The sequence below is a fragment of the Erpetoichthys calabaricus genome, chromosome 12 (genome assembly GCF_900747795.2).
Source record: "Erpetoichthys calabaricus chromosome 12, fErpCal1.3, whole genome shotgun sequence".
Taxonomy (NCBI): domain Eukaryota; kingdom Metazoa; phylum Chordata; class Cladistia; order Polypteriformes; family Polypteridae; genus Erpetoichthys; species Erpetoichthys calabaricus.
Window position 1 is genome coordinate 11,712,411 of NC_041405.2, and position 21,440 is coordinate 11,733,850.

Here is a 21,440-nt window from a genome sequence, read left to right on the forward strand (position 1 = left end):
AATCGCCCAGAATGTTCCTATCCCATATGATTCGGAAGATGATTTACATTCCGAACGTCCTGCGTCTAGTCTCCGGCCTCCTTCTGTCAGACAAAGAGACACCCAACAATATATTCAGCCTCAAGGAGCCTCTCCAATCCCTCAACAGTATGTTCCACCTCCACCAGCACCAGCACCTGCTCAAGTTACTAGACGTGTGATTCCGTTGCCTCCACTTCCGGACAATGCTAAGAATGTCCTGTCGAAGATGGGCCCATCTGATGACCCAGAGCTATTTCTTTTGGCTTTTGAACAAGTGGCGACTGTGTTAGGATGGGACAAACGTCATTGGGCTGTTATCATCACCCAGTTTTTGTCTGCTGATGCACTACTTTCATTACGAAATATACCTACCGACAAATTTGGCGATTATGATTTTTTGAAAGATCAGCTTGTCTTGAAGAAAGCCACGACGTTTTTGTCAAAAGGTTTTGCACTTTACAACTGGAGGTTGGATATGGACAGATCTGTTCGTGCTCAGATACAAGATTTGATTCTTAAAGTGCAATGCTGGTTTGAGGGAGATAAGGTTGAGCGCATCGTTGAAAAAGTTGTTATGAACGTAGTGCTGTTTGGAATACCTGCACCCATCCGAGATGAATTTCTTCGTCACAATCTTGAATCTCTAGATATTATTTCACAACGTCTAGAAGGCTCCCAGACCGCTTTCAAAACAAGCGGTAGCTTCGGTACTCAGTATCCTGTGTTAAAACCTATAAGGGAACCCCAAGAGTATCCTCGTCAACTTGATCGTGTACCTCGTCATCCTTCAACAACTGATATTCAGATGTCGTCGGCTAGACCACCAGGAAATGCAGTTGCTGCAACCACAAATGAGATGCCTGCTACTGGAGACAGAGGTCGTGGTCGTGGACGTCGTCGATTCGGTGCCGGCGAGCGAAGATGTTTCCGGTGTAACCAGCCTGGTCATTTAGTGAGAGATTGTCGTCTGTCTCCAGCCCGTTCAATGGAAATTGGCATAGCAGAGGTTTGTTGCTCGAATATCCCGGATCCGTCGAAAAACAAAGATGGCTTATTTTTCTCTATAAAGTTCGGGGGCCGACAGGTGACAGCGTTTTTGGACTCAGGCAGTGACCTTTGTGTTGTCAGACGCAACTGTCTTGACGACAGTTACCATAGTAATACCGAGACTGTTAACATACGCTGTGTACATGGAGATGTTAAGAACTATGAGACATTATTTCTTCCTGTAACTTATAAGAGTCGTCACTTTAAAGTGTGGTCTGCTATTTCTGATTCATGCCCTTGGCCTTTGCTGATAGGCAGAAGGAATGCTCTTTTTCCTATATTGATGGCTGAACGCCAGTCACTAATCGACTCACCTGTTAAACCCATTCGGGGGGAGGGAGACGGGAAACTGGTGGCAGTAGGGAACAATTTAGGTCCCAATTTAGATATTGAACCAGATCTCTCTAGTGAGTCGGAGGAAAACTCCCTGGAGAATTTCTCAAATTGTCAAGACCAAGACCCTTGCACGTCCTCTCAAATTGTAAATGTCTCAGAACCCAAACCGAGTTCTAGCGAGCAGCAGGATTTTGTGATCTTGCAACGTGCTGATAGCTCGTTGGAGTATGCATTTAACCCCTTAACCGCCCTCTGCCGGATATATCCGGCACCGTTGTTTTATTGCTAACGCCATACTGCCGGAATAATCCGGCACATTTGCCTGTGGTTATATGAATGCCTGGCAAGTAGTATAACTGACGGTTTGGCGTGGGTATTATTACTACGTTGTATTTCGACAAGTCTGTGGTTGTTTTGGCCGGTCATGTGACGTGATTCGCATGTAACAGCTGTGAATATGGCGAAACGTAAACTGACTTCAAGTGAGGCTTTGCAGGCGATTTTGGACAGTTCTGATCATGACTGTAGCAGTTCTGAAGAAGATTTTAGCGACAGTGATGAGCAGCAACGTGCGCTGCATGATACTGTGAATGAAGAGGCATCGGATGACGGCGCTGAGTGGGTGTATCCCCAGCATCTCAGCTGGGCTGCTGCCCGAGGTGAACTACCTTTTCTGCATTCGTTTGCGGGAACGTGTGGCTTTATTGTTGATGTAAACAATTACACTGCTGAGCAGTTTTATGAGCTGTTTGTGTCACCTGATTTGATCAGACATTTTGTTCATCAGACAAATCTGTATGCAGCACAGTTTATTGAGAAAAATCCCAATTTACCTCCACATTCCCGTGTTCGTGCTTGGTTTGACACTGATGAAAACGAAATGAAAAAATTCATTGGGATTTTGATGTTGATGGGAATAATCAGAAAACCAGATATTGAGATGTACTGGTCTACAGATCCTATGTATGCAACACCTATTTTTGCAGCTGTCATGACACGTAACCGATTCTCTTTGCTGCTGAAATTCTTTCATTTGAATGACAACAGAAACGAGCCAGATAAGAAAGATCCAAACCGCGACCACTTGTTCAAGCTACGTCCTTTGATTGATCATTTATTTGAAGCATTTCAGTTGCCCTACATGCCAGGACCGTCAGTTGCAGTTGATGAAAGTTTATTGTCGTGGAAGGGCCGCTTACAGTTTCGACAGTATCTACCATTGAAAAGGGCACGGTTTGGTATCAAGATGTTTTGCTTAGCTGAGAATTCAGGTTACATTTATAGATTTCGTGTATACACTGGCAAAGAGGATCCTATGAGTAGTATTTCAGCAGTGTTGCCAGATGAATGTAAGGACTTTGGACTTTCAGAAAAACGCTGTCATGTCTGTTCAAAGAAGGGTCAGCGTAGAGACGTCAAGACCTTCTGCTCAAAGTGTCCCAGCCGGTGTTCGGGTGCAGATGCGTCCATTTCGAATTCCAGAAGCACGAAGGAATATTGTGCGCGAAGAAGTCAAAAAGATGCTGGAACTAGGTGTCATTCGTGAAAGCAAAAGTGACTGGTGCTCTCCGGTCGTGTTAGTCCCCAAGCCGGACGGTTCGGTTCGTTTTTGTATTGATTTTAGGCGCTTGAATAAGGCGTCTAAATTCGATGCTTACCCAATGCCCCGGGTGGACGAGCTCTTGGAGAAACTGGGTCAGGCGACCTATATTTCCACACTAGACCTCAAAAAAGGTTATTGGCAGGTGCCTCTTGAGGCTAATAGTTGTGAGAAAACAGCATTTACAACTCCTGATGGACTTTATGAATTTACAAGACTCCCATTTGGTCTGCATGGAGCCCCTTTAACTTTTCAGCGAATGATGGATCAAATACTATGCCCACATTCTGAGTATTCTGGGGCGTATCTTGATGATGTGGTTATTTTCAGCAATGATTGGCATTCACATTTACAATGCCTACAAGCTGTACTTGATAGCCTGAAACAAGCAGGATTAACTGCTAACCCTAAGAAATGTAAACTAGGTATGTCTGAGACTCATTATCTAGGTTACTCGATGGGCAGGGGTTTACTTTGTCCACAACTGAGGAAAATAGAGGAGGTGCTTGCTTACCCACATCCTAAAACGCAAAAACAGGTGCGCGCTTTCCTGGGACTAGCTGGTTACTACAGAAGATTCATCCCTGACTTTGCAAATAGAGCTGCTCCTCTTTCAGAGCTTACTAAAGGAAGAAAAAACCGCCCTATTATATGGACAGAACTTTGCGAACGTTCCTTTTCAGATTTAAAAAAAGCCTTGTCATCTTATCCAGTGCTACGAAATCCTGATTTCTCTAAAGATTTTATTCTACAAACAGACGCTAGTGCATTCGGAGTAGGAGCGGTCCTTTCCCCGGTATTTGAGGGTGAAGAACACCCTATCACATACTTGAGTAGGAAATTACTCCCAAGAGAACGCAATTATTCAACTATTGAGAAAGAATGTTTAGCAATTAAATGGGCTATAGAAGCACTACGCTATTACTTATGGGGACGGAAGTTCACATTAGTAACTGATCATGCTCCACTTCAATGGTTATACCGTCAAAAAGATACAAACTCCCGTCTTATGAGATGGTTTTTAGGATTACAACCTTACAGTTTTGAAGTCAGACACCGACCTGGGTCTGAACACATAAATGCTGACGTGCTGTCACGTCTCTTTGAACCGGGTCTGGAGAATCGCTTGATTCACGGAAACGTGAATAAAGCTGAGGGAGGGGGTGTGAGCTGCGAAGCTAATCCTACCCCCAAAAAGATACAGACGCCCCTGGAAAAAGCCCTAGGAAACCCCTAGGAAACATAAACAGAATACCTTCACATTTCTCCTTTTCCTTCTGGCCGGCTCTGTCACGTAATCTGCCTCTCGCGCGCTACTCCGCCTTGTCAAAAAGCCTGTGCCGACTTCTCTCTGTGGTTATAAATTGATTTTATGCTTCTTTCTCTCTCTCTGACTTCTGGTGCTCCTGACATGTATTTCTCCGAAGAAGAAGAAATCCTTGGTTGCTTTTAAATGACAAGCGGAGGTGTAAACTCTTTAAAGGAGCATGTTTGAAACAGTTTTAAAAGATAAATGTTTGTTTGCAGTGTTTGAATAAAAATTCGAGTTTCTTCAACTTCCACTGGTCTTCTGTGCAATCTTGTAACCCAAGCGTAACAAGATATATATATATATATTGTAAAAGACCAGGCCCCAGGCACAGACAGACAGACACCGTATGTCCTAAAACACAAACGTTTCAGCACCACTCCTCTTCAGGCTTAGTCCTCCTCCTCCCGACTCTGGCTCTCCCGAGTGGTGGTGGCTGGCCTTTTTTATACCCCACCTGGAAGCATTCCAGGTGCTTGATCACCTGGCCTTAATTGCATTTCCGGGTGGGGCTGAAGATTTGACCAGCCAGGCTGCAGACTCCATGCAGCTCCCCCTGGCGGCCATCCGAGCCCCCAACCAGGCTGTGGAGGACTACATCTCCCATGGAGCCATGCACCAGGTTGTGGAATCATCGTCTACCAGGGAGGCTGCCACCAAGCATCCCGGGGGAGGTATTGATCTGTCCATGGTAGCTCCCCCGGAACAGATGCAGTAGAGGCGTCCCTGCCAGGCATGGGACCCGGCTCTCCTTCACAATATATATGTGTGTGTGTATATGTGTGTATATATATATATATATATATATATATATATATATATATATATATATATATATATATATATATATATATATATATATATATGTGTGTGTGTGTGTGTGTGTGTGTGTCTGTGTGCGTGTATAAATATATATACAGTATATTTATAGTTGATGTTCCTTTTGCTGACATGTTGAACTTCATGAAAATTGATTTTTTTCACCAGTCTGGAGCAACTCATATATAGTTTTGTAAAGAAAGTATGGATTCATCATGCCTATTCTCCATTAGCCACTGAAATTTCTTTTTGCAGCCATTCATTTATTTGATAGTTGTATGTAGTAAGGGATGCTATCTCCCTTAGATTTCAGTTATGATAAAGGTTAAGTTCAGTATTTTTCAAGTCACAGTTATTTCTTTACTAACATAGTATATTGGGCTCAAAAGTTAAGTGCTTTCTGTAAATTTAAAAAAAATATTTTGCTCACACTTTAGCTTTACAGTTGAGGTAATGTGCCGCAAAGCACCACCGTAAAATAAAAGCCTAAAAACTTGCTGAATAATTCCATTTTTCAGGCCAAGATAGTTGCCAAGTTGCGATTACACACACATTGTAAAAACGCTTATATGTGTCATTTTTGAACAAAAAATCACCAATATTATGAACAATTGCAAAAGGCCAGCTGTGCACACATCTGCTGAAAGAAATAAATGTTGTTGTTGCATCAGTATTCTTTTGAATCACAGGAATTGTTGGTATTAACTCTTAATGTTTTCTCCTAGATAAACATTACACCAGATTCTTATGAAATCTTCATGAGACAAGATACAATAATATAAAAGTAAAGCAATGCATCTGTTATGATTCTATCACCACAATATAACAAAAATGAGTGAGACCTTCAAACAGGCCCACAAAAAACAGCTCCAAAATAGGCCTCACCCAGGCAAGCCTACTGATAGCAGACTGGGAGGCTTGAGGCCAGACTAAGCCTTCAAATAGAGAACAGGCTTTTAGGGAATCAACAAAAAATAATTGAGTAGGTGGCTCATTCTGTTGCATAAAATGGAGGCTTGAGTGCATGGACAATTTTGATAAACTTAATCAATGGCTTGTTTCTGTCTAAAAGGTACTGAATTTTGCCATGAGTTATTTACACATTGTCATCCATGTCATAGAAATGACCATCTTCATTTAAATCAACAAGACCAGCTAAAAAGGATGACTGACAGTGGTCAAAGTGAATTCTGGATGTAGCTTTCTATCCAGAGATACATAATAATCCTGAAAAATTGTTTTTGGGTCTATCAGAGCCTTCTGTAGAATATGTAGCTCCCTTTGCACAGTGCTGCATTAGGTTTTACAATTTTTATTTTTTTAATAGCCATTCATTTTGTTATGAACTCAAGTGTTCCAAAGCACAAAAGTCCTATTAATTGCTCAAAATGTCCACTATAGGAAAAAAATGTCAATCCTGGTTGGTCATGAAAAAGGGCAATAAAGAATATTTATAAATAAAAGTTTGTTTGTTTTTGATTTTATTAACAAAACTCTTTTGAACAAAAATAAATAATGAGCAGCTTAAACACAGAGAAGACAATGCCTTTAAATTGAGCAATCCCAATAGCAAACAAAGTCCTAATATGAAATCCAGGAATGGTAAAAAAAACAGAACACATAGGTCAAAATTCCAGTAATCACAAAAAGCACAGATATAACATTCACAATGAATTGCAACGAAAACAATACACAAAATGGTCAAAACACAGATCGCAGAGATCAAAAATCCATAAAATTTATAATCAAGAAGAAGCAATAAATCACCACAGAATTCACCAATGCCAACATGATCAATGAACCGCAAGGGACTGTTTGTTTTCTGATCCTTTATAGGACTGAGGGTAGTCCCTTGCCGTTGATGGGCAGATGACTTGGGAACCACCCACAAAAACACATGGCACATGATAAATGATGCTTAAGCACAAAAAAGCTAAATATTCAACAATGTTAATGTGAAAAATTAACAAAATAGACATAAAAACAACAACTGAACTCCAGCCAGGGAAGAAACCCTGTATTAGGAGTCTGAAAAACTTCCAAAAATGCCCACGAGAGGGGTATACTGTCAAACCCCAGCTAGTAATGAGGGCAAAAATAAGATATCAAAAATAAAAAGTCTTCACAAAAAATGTGACTGTCATGCCAGAAAAGCACAAAAGACACAAAAAAGTTGCCAGCAAGATAATTCAAGGTGAATAATGTCCCAATAGAATAATCCAAAAACAAAGTAAAAAAAACAGAGCACAGGTTCAAAAATCCAGTAAACACAAAAGCACAAGCATAGCAAAAACATAATAACTCACCAACTCCTTAGTACATTCAAAGATGAACTGCCAGGAAACTGAAAAACCCTCTGGATATAAAGGGTGAACGGCAGTTCCTGGCGGCAATTTTCTTCTTGGGGTACCACTCACAAAAGACATGGGACATAGCACAGGCTTAGAAAACAAAGCCATCAATAAATAAAAGTAACATTGCCATACCTCAATGGCTCAAATTTGAACAAAAAAGACATAAAACAAGGAACCCTGGCCAAGATTGAATTCCCTGGCTGAAAAATAACAGTATCATGAAAATATATTCTTAATTTCGTTATTTGAATCAGTATGTTGTTTGTCTCAGTGTTCAGGTATTAGCTCTTACCATAGATCAACCATACCAAGTTAAATTTATTTATAATTATTGCAAAGCTGAATGTATGTGGAAATTGCAGTCAGTTCACAACATAAAAGATCAATTTTTGAAAGTGTTTTTATATTAAGTACTTCTATCTATGGTTGCCATACTAGGCATTAAGTTGTACTGTTGATTCATAGATTCATTGAACTGGGTTTGATTTGTAGACTTTTGACACTCCCTGCTTGTTGTATCTTTAAATGACAAAAATTAATTAGTGATTTTTCATTGGCCCTGTTTATGTGAGTAGACTGCACAATGGACTTAATTCTTTTAATTAATTCTTTATTTATTTTTCACATACATAGTTATACAGGACAACATGCAGTGAAATGCATCTTTTCGCATACCCCTTGGGGTCAGAGCGCAGGGTCAGCCATTGTACAGCGCCCCTGGAGCATTTGAAGGTTAAGGGCCTTGCTCAAGGATCCCAGCAGCATCTCTTTTGGCAGTGACAGGGATTTGAACCAGCAACCTTCAGGATGCCAGTGCAGATCTTTAGCCTCAGAGCCACCATTCCGCCTTTTTTTTTTTGTGCACTGTCAAAGGTTAGCTCTTACTTTACATCCAATTTTGCTGGCATAGACCATTGTCAGCCTCCATAAAGCCAACATAGATTAAGCAGATCTGAAAATATTTTGCATGTAATATTATATTTCTAATAGTTTGATAGTTTTGTTACACTATTTTAACTTTAGATAAGTTGACACTCCTCTACATAGGCATTCTGTTTTGTTGATTATTAGTAATATTACATGGTTACATTACCTCTTATTTCAAGCATCACTTCTCCTTCTTCATGTGTGTTATCAATTCCCAGTGAATACCGATACAGCCCATTGTCTGATTGCTGTATATCTCTGATGTAAAGGGAGAAGTCTCCTTGGTTGATAATATCTTGGCTGAGAGAAAATCTGGATTGTTGAACTGGTGTTACTTCACTTTTTGTTCTTCGATAGCTGGCCAGAATATTATGATCTTTGGTCCAGAAGACATATGTCAGCATATCACTGTTCAGGTTCTTAATTGTGCAATTTATTAAGGTATTCATATTTGGGAAGGCTATCTGTGGACTTGGACATTCAACTTCATAAGGCACTATATGAGAAGTAAACAAACCAAAAAATTAGAATAAAACACTTTCAATCAGTCATGGTTTAGCCACTAATTCAATGTGTAAAAAATGCTTTCAGTTTAATTTTTGATACCAAGTATGGAACCATATAAATGACAATAACATACATTTACAAGTAGCTTGTTGAACTTTATCATATTCATTTAGGAAATAGTTCAGTTTGCTCCTTTGATTTGTCTGTGTTTAACATTGATGCTGGATTATATGAGGAAGGAGGACGGTAAAAGGAATTTAGATTTTAGAAATTGCCAAACTAGAACTGTTAGCCATGTTGTTTCTTTAAAAATGAAATGGGATAGGGGACCAAGGGGCAGAAACAGGACATCCATCTTCATGATGTAGCTTATAATATAATATAATATAATATAATATAATATAATATAATATAATATAATATAATATAATATAATATAATATAATAGGGGCACCATGTAGAAAAAGTGTTGTCATGTCTATATGGTGTGACCAAAATGTATGCAAATCCCCTTAAATAAAAGTCTGGAATGTACATTTTAGTCACGTCTGAATTGTTTGATTTGTATTTTTAAACTGTGGTGGTGAGGGGTAAAGGAAAAATGTGTCCTTGTCCCAAACATTATGGAGGGCACTGAATAGGGACACATTTGAGAGGTCGTATGCTCCTTTTTGACCACTCAAGTCTGCTGCCGAACTGTTTCTGGTGATGTCACCTCTACATTACATTAAATCTCAACCCAGACGCCATTCATGTGTAACCCCTGGCTCTCCATGTGTGACTCCGTCAATGTGTTTATGATGCATTTGAAGACTCTGCTGTTCTTTGAATTTCTATGTGATAAAATGCTTAAATAGGTTTTTGCAACCTAGGAATCTTAATTGCATTTTTCTAAGCTCTCTACTTGCTATGGTCATTTTTGTACCCTTGTCCTATAACACTTGTTCCCAAACAGTCCCCCAGACTGACATTTACTTGATTATGTTGACCTCTTTTTTAAGTCGCTTTGGATAAAAGCATCTGGTAAGGAAATAAATGTAAGATGTAAATTTAAGTTTAACTACATCTGAAAGTAGAACTGCAGCAAGGACATAAGCCCTGAAAAGAAAGCATCTAGTAAATTCTATCAGATATAGAGAAAAAACACAGCAAACATTATGTAAAATCTAGCCCATACTGAAAAGAGGATAACTAACTGAACAACTTGCAACTTCAAATTCCAAAATTTCTAATCAAGGCAAGGTCGGTAACTAATTTATTCTATTTTTTTTTTTTCAAATAAACACAGAAGGACTTACATTTTACTTTCAAAAGTATGTCTCCTTCACGTAGCACTTTTATTGTTGAAACTGCGTAGTGATAGTTGCCTTCGTCAATTTTTTGCACATCTGTTATGTCTAGGGAGATGTCTCCTTGTCTGATTCGATTCTTGTCCAGTGCAAATCTTGTTGACTGATCATTCCCATTGTGATTTGAGTTCTCAGTGTACACAGCCAGAACAGAACCACCTTTATACCACTGAACAAAAGTGAGCTCGTCGCTATTTCGTCCCTCTGTTGTGCAATTAAGGGTGAAGTTCCTGTTGATCTGTGTAGTCTGTGGATTCTTACAGTTTACTTTAAATGGTACTAAATTGAAAAAAAACAATAACATTAGTTTATTCTTACCTCCATGTTTCATTAGAGAATTATCTTTATTACTCTTCTTTAATGAACAAAATGCTTATATTTTACTCATGTTGTCTTACATAAAAAATCAACTCAACACATTAAAAATGTAAAAATTTCAGTAGGTACAGGTGCTGGTCATAAAATTAGACTATCATGACAAAGTTGATTTATTTCAGTAATTCCATTCAAAAAGTGAAACTTGTATATTAGATTCATTCATTACACACAAACTGATGTATTTCAAATGTTTATTTCTTTTAATGTTGATGATTATAACTGACAACTAATGAAAGTCCCAAATTCAGTATCTCGGAAAATTAGAATATCAATTAAGACCAATGCAAAAAAAGGATTTTTAGAAATGTTGGCCAACTGAAATGTATGAACATGAAAAGTATGAGCATGTACAGCACTCAATATTTAGTTGGGGCTCCTTTGGCCTGGATTACTGCAGCAATGCGGCGTGGCATGAAGTCGATCAGTCTGTGGCACTGCTCAGGTGTTATGAGAGCCCATGTTGCTCTGATAGTGGCCTTCAGCTCTTCTGAATTGTTGGGTCTGGCGTATTGCATCTTCCTCTTCACAATACCCCATAGATTTTCTATGGGGTTAAGGTCAGGTGAGCTTGCTGGCCAATCAAGAACAGGGATACTATGGTCCTTAAACCAGGTACTGGTAGCTTTGGCACTGTGTGCAGGTGCCAGGTCCTGTTGGAAAATGAAATCTGCATCTCCATAAAGTTCGTCAGCAGCAGGAAGCATGAAGTGCTCTAAAACTTCCTGGTAGACGGCTGCGTTGACCTTGGACCTCAGAAAACACAATGGACCAACACCAGCAGATGACATGGCACCCCAAACCATCACTGACTGTGGAAACTTTACACTGGACCTCACGCAACGTGGATTCTGTGCTTCTCCTCTCTTCCTCCATACTCTGGGACCTTGATTTCCAAAGGAAATGCAAAATTTACTTTCATCAGAAAGCAGCAGTCCAGTCCTTTTTGTCTTTAGCCCAGGCGAGACGCTTCTGATGCTGTCTCTTGTTCAAGAGTTTCTTGACACAAGGAATGCGACAGCTGAAACCCATGTCTTGCATACGTCTGTGTGTGGTGGTTCTTGAAGCACTGACTCCAGCTGCAGTCCACTCTTTGTGAATCTCCCCCACATTTTTGAATGGGTTTTGTTTCACAATCCTCTCCAGGGTGTGGTTGTCCCTATTGCTTGTACACTTTTTTCTACCACATCTTGTCCTCTCTATTAATGTGCTTGGACACAGAGCTCTGTGAACAGCCAGCCTCTTTAGCAATGACCTTTTGTGTCTTGCCCTCCTTGTGCAAGGTGTCAATGGTCGTCTTTTGGACAACTGTCAAGTCAGCAGTCTTCCCCATGATTGTGTAGCCTACAGAACTAGACTGAGAGACCATTTAAAGGCTTTTGCAGGTGTTTGGAGTTAATTAGCTGATTAGAGTGTGGCATCAGGTGTCTTCAATGTTGAACCTTTTCACAATATTCTAATTTTCCGAGATACTGAATTTGGGACTTTCATTAGTTGTCAGTTATAATCATCAACATTAAAAGAAATAAACATTTGAAATACATCAGTCTGTGTGTAATGAAAGAATCTAATATACAAGTTTCACTTTTTGAATGGAATTACTGAAATAAATCAGCTTTGTCATGATATTCTAATTTTATGACCAGCACCTGTATTTGAAACACAATCTTTGCAGAATAATGTAGAATGGAAGCGTCTTTCAGATGTCTCTTTACTGTACAGCATAAACAAACCCTTGATGGGAGGCAGGTATATCATTGTGCACACCCATAACTGCATTCACTTTCACTTGTTTTTTCCGCAAGGTACATTTATTTTCCTCATTCACACCACACACATTCATGTCATGGTGACTGCTAACTTTAATTAGGCCCTTGAGTCCCCCCTGTGACAACGAAGTGCTCCCAGGTCCACCATAAAAGAAGGAATCTCACTTCATTCAGGAAGTCAGAGTTGGGAGGAAGAGGATGATGCTCACTGAGGATAAGTGGAAGGAGATGAGAGAAGCATTCTGGTGATTTTATATGGTGCTGATCTAACTTTAAAAGCCTGTAAAGGTACTCTTGTAAAATTAAAACAAATTTATTTTAACTTGGAACTGAGTCTGTAGCAGTTGTGTCTGGTGTTCAGGTTACAGTAATGTCTTATTTATTGACCAACAATGCATAACAAAAAACAGATCAAAAAACACATATGTAAATGTCTTAGGGTGGATTTACTACAACACTTTGTTAACAAATGTTGAAAATAACAACAGCAATCATGTCTGGAAATGGGTTGAGTTTAAGGGAGGAGAAATTCAGCATGCGATTGTGCAAATTGTGCCAAACACACACACTTTACAAAAATGAAACATCATTGTGCTGAAACAATAAGGAAAGCAAAATTGGCAAGTACTTGAAACATTGTGGGTGCCTAATGGTGACTCTTCATCTTGCTATATGTAGTAAATATGAATAGTTGCCCTCTTCTAATTACTGCACATTTCTGATGCACTCTTAAAAATCCTGGTTCTTTAATGGCACTTTATGGTTCTTGACTGGGTTATGTGGTTCTTTGTAGAACCATTGCTTGACAGAGTACAATTTCATTCTGGGATGTGTTCTTGACATATGAAGTTGGTTCTTTAGTTCTTTGAAAAACTGATATTTTTAATGTATGGTAGGCAGCCTAGCAGGACACTAACAGATTAAAAAAAGCTGAACATACCCTGTGTTATTGTACACAGTAAGAGTCTATAGTAAATTTCTTACCATCTATTACTGGTTATTGACTGTATGGAGCTTGTTATAGATCTGAATAAAAAAGAGTTCTTTCTGGAACCTTCATGCAGATGGTTCTTTTAGGAACCAAAACTGTATCCCCTACAGCATCGCTCTGAAGAACATCTCAGGCACCTTTATTTTTAAGAGTGTTGGGGGAGAGAAATGGCCTTATGTTTAATATGACGCTCTTCAAGAATAAACCCGGCTTAAACTTCAGCTTCTTTCTTTTGTATGACGTTCCTTGAATGTTTATTGAGCACCTGTGTTCATTTTTCTAGAATAACGGACATTACCTCAACTCCAAACATCTTATCAATTGTACAGTTAAGCACAATTTCCTCAGGTACAAAGACTGTCTTTGAACATATACAATACATTTTTAGAGCTTTTTCATTTGACTTTTTTAATTTGCATATACTGCCCAAGTTTAAAGTTCAAATAAATCACTCACAAGTGACAGCATCAATGAAGAGGACCAGAAACCCAGCATGCCAAATAATGTACAGTCTGGAACAGCAGAAGTTCATCGTCAAAGAAAATCATCAATGGAGTAGGAACATCAAAGTGTCTAAAGATGAGAGAGGTTCTGTTTTTCAAAGATTTTCAATACAGTTTACGACAAGTCAATTATTACATTTAAAAAAACATATACTGTAACTTACAATAAAGTAACTTCAGTGCAGAGCTGCTCCATCCATTCTTTCATCCATCTGTCCACTCATTCCCTTTCAGGATAACAGAGAGCAGGAGCCCACCACAACTGTACATGTCCCTATATATATTATGTTAATTAAAAGAGATAAATAAATTAAAAATATTAAACCACCAACATTTATTTGGAATTAAGAAATATGATATTAGATCAGTTTACAAATAACAAGAGCAGGAGCAAGGTAACAAGAAATAGAGGAAACAAAGGAATGCTTTTGCCAGATTGGTGTCATTATCCATTATTATTTTGCATTTTTTTAATTATTTCAATTTTGTATTAGTTTTTCTTATATTTGTTAGGTGTCTCTGGAAGAGCATGCAGATTACACTCAGGTATTCATAATATACAAGTACATTTTTTAAAGCAGACATAGGAATCGAAAAGTTTGTGTTTCCTATCATTTCATTCAGATGTGATGTTTTGTGTCTCCAGGGCTGGTTTTGGCATTTCTGCTGTACTAAGTGAAGCTGTAAATGAAAACAATTAACAAACAACATGCAGGGCGAAGAGAGCCTCTGAATGTGGTGCCTCCTAGGATTTGGAAGACCACCCATCAGTGTCTTGTTGTAGATCATCAGTGGTCAAGGCCAAACATTGCTGGTTCACGAAAATAATCTAAAAATGTCTTTGAGTGTAAGTTGGAGCCAGTATTGTTTAAAAACATTCTGTGACCAAATTTTACTTCCCTGGGCGACTGCTTAGTTTGCCTTGACACCTATGGACTCAGTCGTGAGATGGTAATTAATCTTAATTGAAATTTTAACTAATGAGACTCTAGCAAACTTCAGCCCCATGAATACCACCTTTTATTTTCTGTTCATTCATATACTGAAGAAAATGGCATGTCAGATTAAAATAAAAAAAAATAAAAAATGTACATCGGTTGCACATAATAAAATTGTTTTTATCAAAACAAAATTAATAATGCTTAATGCACTAAATTAATATATCCTGAAATGACATCATATTTTTATATAAAATGAATGAAACTTAATTTATTCTCTGTTAAATTAATTATATTATGATAAATGAACATGTCAATAAAGAATAATATTTTAACAATTATTTTATAAACTTTTTAAAAAGTATACCTCCCTGAGTTACTTAGCTCATAACCTTTTTAGGTTGTCAATTATACTTGTTCCAGTATCATTTTATAGTTCATGCTCAAAGTTATTAATAAGAAATAAACAGGTTTGCTTATACCAAAACTAGTTTTATTTGGTAAAAACAATACAAACCAACAAAAATACAAAAGATTAGTATTCTAAAGCACAACAGTTGTACAAGAACACTGCTTCCTTGGCTTTGCCAGAATGCCATGACCAATGCATAACTAAATATGAACATAACATGCACCTTAGAGTCCATCCATCCATCCATTGTCTCCCGCTTATCCGAGGTCGGGTCGCGGGGGCAGCAGCTTGAGCAGAGATGCCCAGACTTCCCTCTCCCCGGCCACTTCTTCTAGCTCTTCCGGGAGAATCCCAAGGCGTTCCCAGGCCAGTCGAGAGACATAGTCCCTCCAGCGTGTCCTGGGTCTTCCCCGGGGCCTCCTCCCGGTTGGACGTGCCCGGAACACCTCACCAGGGAGGCGTCCAGGAGGCATCCTGATCAGATGCCCGAGCCACCTCATCTGACTCCTCTCGATGCGGAGGAGCAGCGGCTCTACTCTGAGCCCCTCCCGGATGACTGAGCTTCTCACCCTATCTTTAAGGGAAAGCCCAGACACCCTGCGGAGGAAACTCATTTCAGCCGCTTGTATTCGCGATCTCGTTCTTTCGGTCACTACCCATAGCTCATGACCATAGGTGAGGGTAGGAACATAGATCGACTGGTAAATTGAGAGCTTCGCCTTGCGGCTCAGCTCCTTTTTCATCACGACAGACCGATGCAATGCCCGCATTACTGCGGATGCCGCACCGATCCGCCTGTCGATCTCACGCTCCATTCTTCCCTCACTCGTGAACAAGACCCCGAGATACTTGAACTCCTCCACTTGGGGCAGGATCTCGCTACCAACCCTGAGAGGGCACTCCACCCTTTTCCGGCTGAGGACCATGGTCTCGGATTTGGAGGTGCTGATTCTCATCCCAGCCGCTTCACACTCGGCTGCGAACCGATCCAGAGAGAGCTGAAGATCACGGCCTGATGAAGCAAACAGGACAACATCATCTGCAAAAAGCAGTGACCCAATCCTGAGCCCACCAAACTGGACCCCCTCAACACCCTGGCTGCGCCTAGAAATTCTGTCTATAAAAGTTATGAACAGAATCGGTGACAAAGGGCAGCCCTGGCGGAGTCCAACTCTCACTGGAAACGGGTTCGACTTACTGCCGGCAATGCGGACCAAGCTCTGGCACCGATCGTACAGGGACTGAACAGCCCTTATCAGGGGGGCCGGTACCCCATACTCTCGGAGTACCCCCCACAGGATTCCCCGAGGGACATGGTCGAATGCCTTTTCTAAGTCCACAAAACACATGTAGACTGGTTGGGCAAACTCCCATGCACCCTCCAGGACCCTGCTAAGGGTATAGAGCTGGTCCACTGCTCCGCGACCAGGATGAAAACCACACTGTTCCTCCTGAATCCGAGGCTCGACTATCCGACGGACCCTCCTCTCCAGGACCCCTGAATAGACTTTTCCAGGGAGGCTGAGGAGTGTGATCCCTCTGTAATTGGAACACACCCTCCGATCCCCCTTCTTAAAGAAGGGGACCACCACCCCGGTCTGCCAATTCAGAGGCACTGTCCCTGATGTCCATGCGATGTTGCAGAGGCGTGTCAGCCAAGACAGTCCTACAACATCCAGAGCCTTGAGGAACTCCGGGGCCCTGCCACCAAGGAGTTTTTTGACCACCTCGGTGACCTCAGTCCCAGAGATGGGTGAGCCCACCTCTGAGTCCCCAGGCTCTGCTTCCTCATTGGAAGGCATGTTAATGGGATTGAGGAGGTCTTCGAAGTATTCCCCCCACCGACCCACAACGTCCCGAGTCGAGGTCAGCAGCGCACCATCCCCACCATATACAGTGTTGACACTGCACTGCTTCCCCTTCCTGAGACGCCGGATGGTGGACCAGAATCTCCTCGAAACCGTCCGAAAGTCATTCTCCATGGCCTCCCCAAACTCCTCCCACGCCCGAGTTTTTGCCTCAGCAACCACCAAAGCCGCATTCCGCTTGGCCTGCCGGTACCTATCAGCTGCCTCCGGGGTCCCACAGGACAAAAGGGTCCTGTAGGACTCCTTCTTCAGCTTGACGGCATCCTTCACCGCCGGTGTCCACCAGCAGGTTCGGGGATTGCCGCCACGACAGGCACCGACCACCTTACGGCCACAGCTCCGGTCAGCTGCCTCAACAATAGAGGCACGGAACACGGCCCATTCGGACTCAATGTCCCCCACCTCCCTCGGGATGTGGTCGAAGTTCTGCCGGAGGTGGGAGTTGAAGCTACTTCTGACAGGGGGCTCTGCCAGACGTTCCCAGCAGACCCTCACAACAAGTTTGGGCCTACCACGCCTGACCGGCATCCTCCCCCACCATCGAAGCCAACTCACCACCAGGTGGTGATCAGTTGACAGCTCCGCCCCTCTCTTCACCCGAGTGTCCAAGACATGTGGCCGCAAGTCCGATGACACGACCACAAAGTCGATCATCGAACTGAGGCCTAGGGTGTCCTGGTGCCAAGTGCACATATGAACACCCCTATGCTTGAACATGGTGTTCGTTATGGACAATCCGTGACGAGCACAGAAGTCCAATAACAAAACACCGCTCGGGTTCAGATCAGGGGGGCCATTCCTCCCAATCACGCCCTTCCAGGTCTCACTGTCATTGCCCATGTGAGCTTTGAAGTCTCCCAGCAGAACAAGGGAGTCCCCAGAAGGTATGCCCTCTAGCACCCCCTCCAGGGACTCCAAAAAGGGTGGGTACTCCGAACTGCTGTTCGGTGCATACGCACAAACAACAGTTAGGACCCGTCCCCCCACCCGAAGGCGAAGGGAGGCTACCCTCTCGTCCACCGGGGTAAACCCCAATGTACAGGCTCCAAGTTGGGGGGCAATAAGTATACCCACACCCGCTCGGCGCCTCTCACCGGGGGCAACTCCAGAGTGGTAGAGAGTCCAGCCCCTCTCAAGGAGATTGGTTCCAGAGTCCAAGCTGTGCGTCAAGGTGAGTCCGACCATATCTAGCCGGAACCTCTCAACTTCGCGCACTAGCTCAGGCTCCTTCCCCTTCAGAGAGGTGACATTCCACGTCCCAAGAGCCAGCTTCTGTAGCCGAGGATCGGACCGCCAAGGTCCCCGCCTTCGGCCACCACCCAACTCACACTGCACCCGACCTCCTTTGCCCCTCCCATAGGTGGTGAGCCCATGGGAAGGGGGACCCACGTTGCCTCTTCGGGCTGTGCCCGGCCGAGCCCCATGGGTGCAGGCCCGGCCACCAGGCGCTCGCCATTGAGCCCCACCTCCAGGCCTGGCTCCAGAGTGGGGCCCCGGTGACCCGCGTCCGGGCAAGGGAAAACGCCGTCCAAAATTGTTTTTCTTCATAGGAGGTTTGTTTAACCGCTCTTTGTCTCATCCCTCACCTAGGACCAGTTTGCCTTGGGTGGCCCTACCAGGGGCATAAAGCCCCGGACAACAGAGCTCCTAGGATCATTGGGACACGCAAACCCCTCCACCACGATAAGGTGACGGTTAAAGGAGGGGCACCTTAGAGTGTTATATTATAAAATACATTTATTTATATTTATGTAAATGTATATATTATAGAATAAATGTTAAATATTAGTCAAATATAAAGTGAAAAAATTTCTGCTTGGCACCTTCTTTCACAATTTTTTTTTTTTATTTTCAAACGAGCAATTTCGACAACTGCATTGTATTGCATTCGGGTGTATTATTAATTTGTCTGTATTAAGAGTATTTATCTAATTGAGCAATGTTTTAATAATAGTAATGAACAATCCTGGAAGTAGTCGACTCGTAACGAAAGTCAGAAGTTTCTTTTTTCTTTCTAAGTACGTAAACGTACCCGTACTAAGCGAATAAATCGAGACAACTTAATAGAAGATTTACTGAATTGTGACGGTAGTTAGTGAGCATAGTTTGATAACACATTAAAGGAGAATACAAGGAAAAACGCAAAACGGAGTAACGTTAGTTTGTGTGATTAAGTGTTTTAAATGAATGTCTGAATATTTCTCGTGTATGCGTGTTTAACTTTTATTTCAGTAAGCTTTTGCTCTTAACAGGCGACAATAACTCGAAACCACAACCTGTAACTTCTTTGAAAGTCACGTGACTTCAGTACCAGGTTATCTGACCTCCGCTGACGATGAATCCGTTTGGTTCTTATTAATTTCTGGTGAGGACTATATAGAACTATTTTGACTTCTACCTAAATTACTGAAATTAGTATATTATACACCCTACAAGATTCAATCATTTAAACATGATCGAGTTATGTTCAAAATTGGAATATAAACAATACATGTAATATAAAGTAAATACAGTTTTGTAAATGTAACAACCTGTTATTTCCCTTTTTTTCACTGAATTTGGCATATGTACTTAACATCTCAGCATTAACTAACTGACACTGCGCTCTGACCTCCAAAGGAGATGCAAAAAGACAATTTCCCCTCTGGGATTAATAAATTATAAAGTATATCCAAACTTGATGCTGATTCCGCACACAGCGGCCTTTCTAGTGACAGTCAAAGACTCAATTTAAACACACACACATACACACACACACACAGCGTGAGAGAGAATGAGGGACAATGAGCGAGAGAGAGAGGGAGAGAGCGTGTGTGAGAGAAACATATGGAAAACAAATATCGAATAACAGCGCACATTCACAAAGATAATGTTTAGGGAGAGGTATGCCGAAAATCACACATATATGTATTATCTAAAATGCTATTTCACGTGGAAGCCCAATTGGGCATTGAAAAAGTACACAATTCCTTAAATAAACATTCAAGCAGAAAAAAAAAGAATACTTAAAGAGTAGAGCTGCAGATTTTCTTTGTGAGCGGTAAATGCATTTCGGCTCCTTATTTGCGGACGATTCATGAAAAAATACATTTAAAACTGATGCTATACAGGAACTTTATTTTTTTTTGGCATGATCAACGCGGATTTTTTTTTTTTACCAGAAAAACCAAAACGAACAAAACTCATGATCAGTTTTAATTACATCTGCTCTACTTACCAAATCAATCTATGTGTCGAAAAGGATAAAGTAAGCATTTCTCGTTCACTTTTTTAAGGCGAAGCAAATATGACGTATTAGGGGAACACACAAAGCTTCCTGGGTTTCGAGAGGCCCCGTGTGGGTTTCTGTACTCTGTCCAAAGTCAATATTTAACAACATCCACCTAAGGGGGGAATTCCGGGGGAAGGGGGAGGGGGGGAATTCCATTGGAGAGAGAGCTGGAGTACGGATGGCCTGCACTAATCACACATTATATAAACAGTCCAGAAGAGGTTGTTTTTATATACAGTACACCAATTATTTATATAACTTTTGTGTAGCTTCAGCAAGTGCCAACAATTTCTAAGACACACAATTCCTTTTAACTGTAAGAGAATATGAAAAATCTGTGAATGGAACTCAGTTCAGTAATGAGGAAACAAATTAAGACATATAGTGCATCTGGAAAGTATTCATAGTGCATCACTTTTTCCACATTTTGTTCTGTTACAGCCTTATTCCAAAATGGATTAAATTCATTTTTTTCCTCAGAATTCTACACACAACACCCCATAATTACAATGTGAAAAAAAGTTTACTTGAGGTTTTTGCAAATTTATTAAAAATAAAAAAATTGAGAAAGCACATGTACTTAAGTATTCACAGCCTTTGCCGTGAAGCTCGAAATTGAGCTCAGGTGCATCCTGTTTCCCCTGATCATCCTTGAGATGTTTCTGCAGCTTCATTGGAGTCCACCTGTGGTAAATTCAGTTGAATGGATATGATTTGGAAAGGCACACACCTGTCTATAGAAGGTCCCACAGTTGACAGTTCATGTCAGAGCACAAACCAAGCATGAAGTCAAAGGAATTGTCTGTAGACCTCAGAGACAGGATTGTCTCGAGGCACAAATCTGGGGAATGTTACAGAAAAATTTCTGCTGCTTTGAAGGTCCCAATGAGCACAGTGGTCTCCATCATCCATAAGTGGAAGAAGTTCGAAACCACCAGGACTCTTCCTAGAGCTGGCCGGCCATCTAAACTGAGCAATCGGGGGAGAAGGGCCTTAGTCAGGGAGGTGACCAAGAACCCAATGGTCACTCTGTCAGAGCTCCAG

General features: G+C 41.3%; 1 protein-coding gene across 2 annotated transcripts in view; it reads right to left on the bottom strand.

Moving 5' to 3' along the window:
* The window catches only part of LOC114661865 (uncharacterized), a 31,027-nt gene extending 10,575 nt beyond the window's left edge, over window positions 1-20,452 (bottom strand). For both annotated transcript variants that reach the window (XR_003717921.2, XM_028815082.2), the window contains exons 1-5: window positions 20,343-20,452; window positions 14,072-14,181; window positions 13,861-13,977; window positions 10,219-10,548; window positions 8,580-8,909 (exon numbers count right to left, since the gene is read on the bottom strand). Coding sequence is in view for 1 of the 2 variants with exons in the window: in XM_028815082.2 (XP_028670915.1) it covers window positions 8,580-8,909; window positions 10,219-10,548; window positions 13,861-13,936 (736 nt within the window). In the remaining variant the exon portion in view is untranslated. The remainder of the gene's footprint in view (window positions 1-8,579; window positions 8,910-10,218; window positions 10,549-13,860; window positions 13,978-14,071; window positions 14,182-20,342) is intronic.
* Window positions 20,453-21,440: the final 988 nt, after the last annotated feature.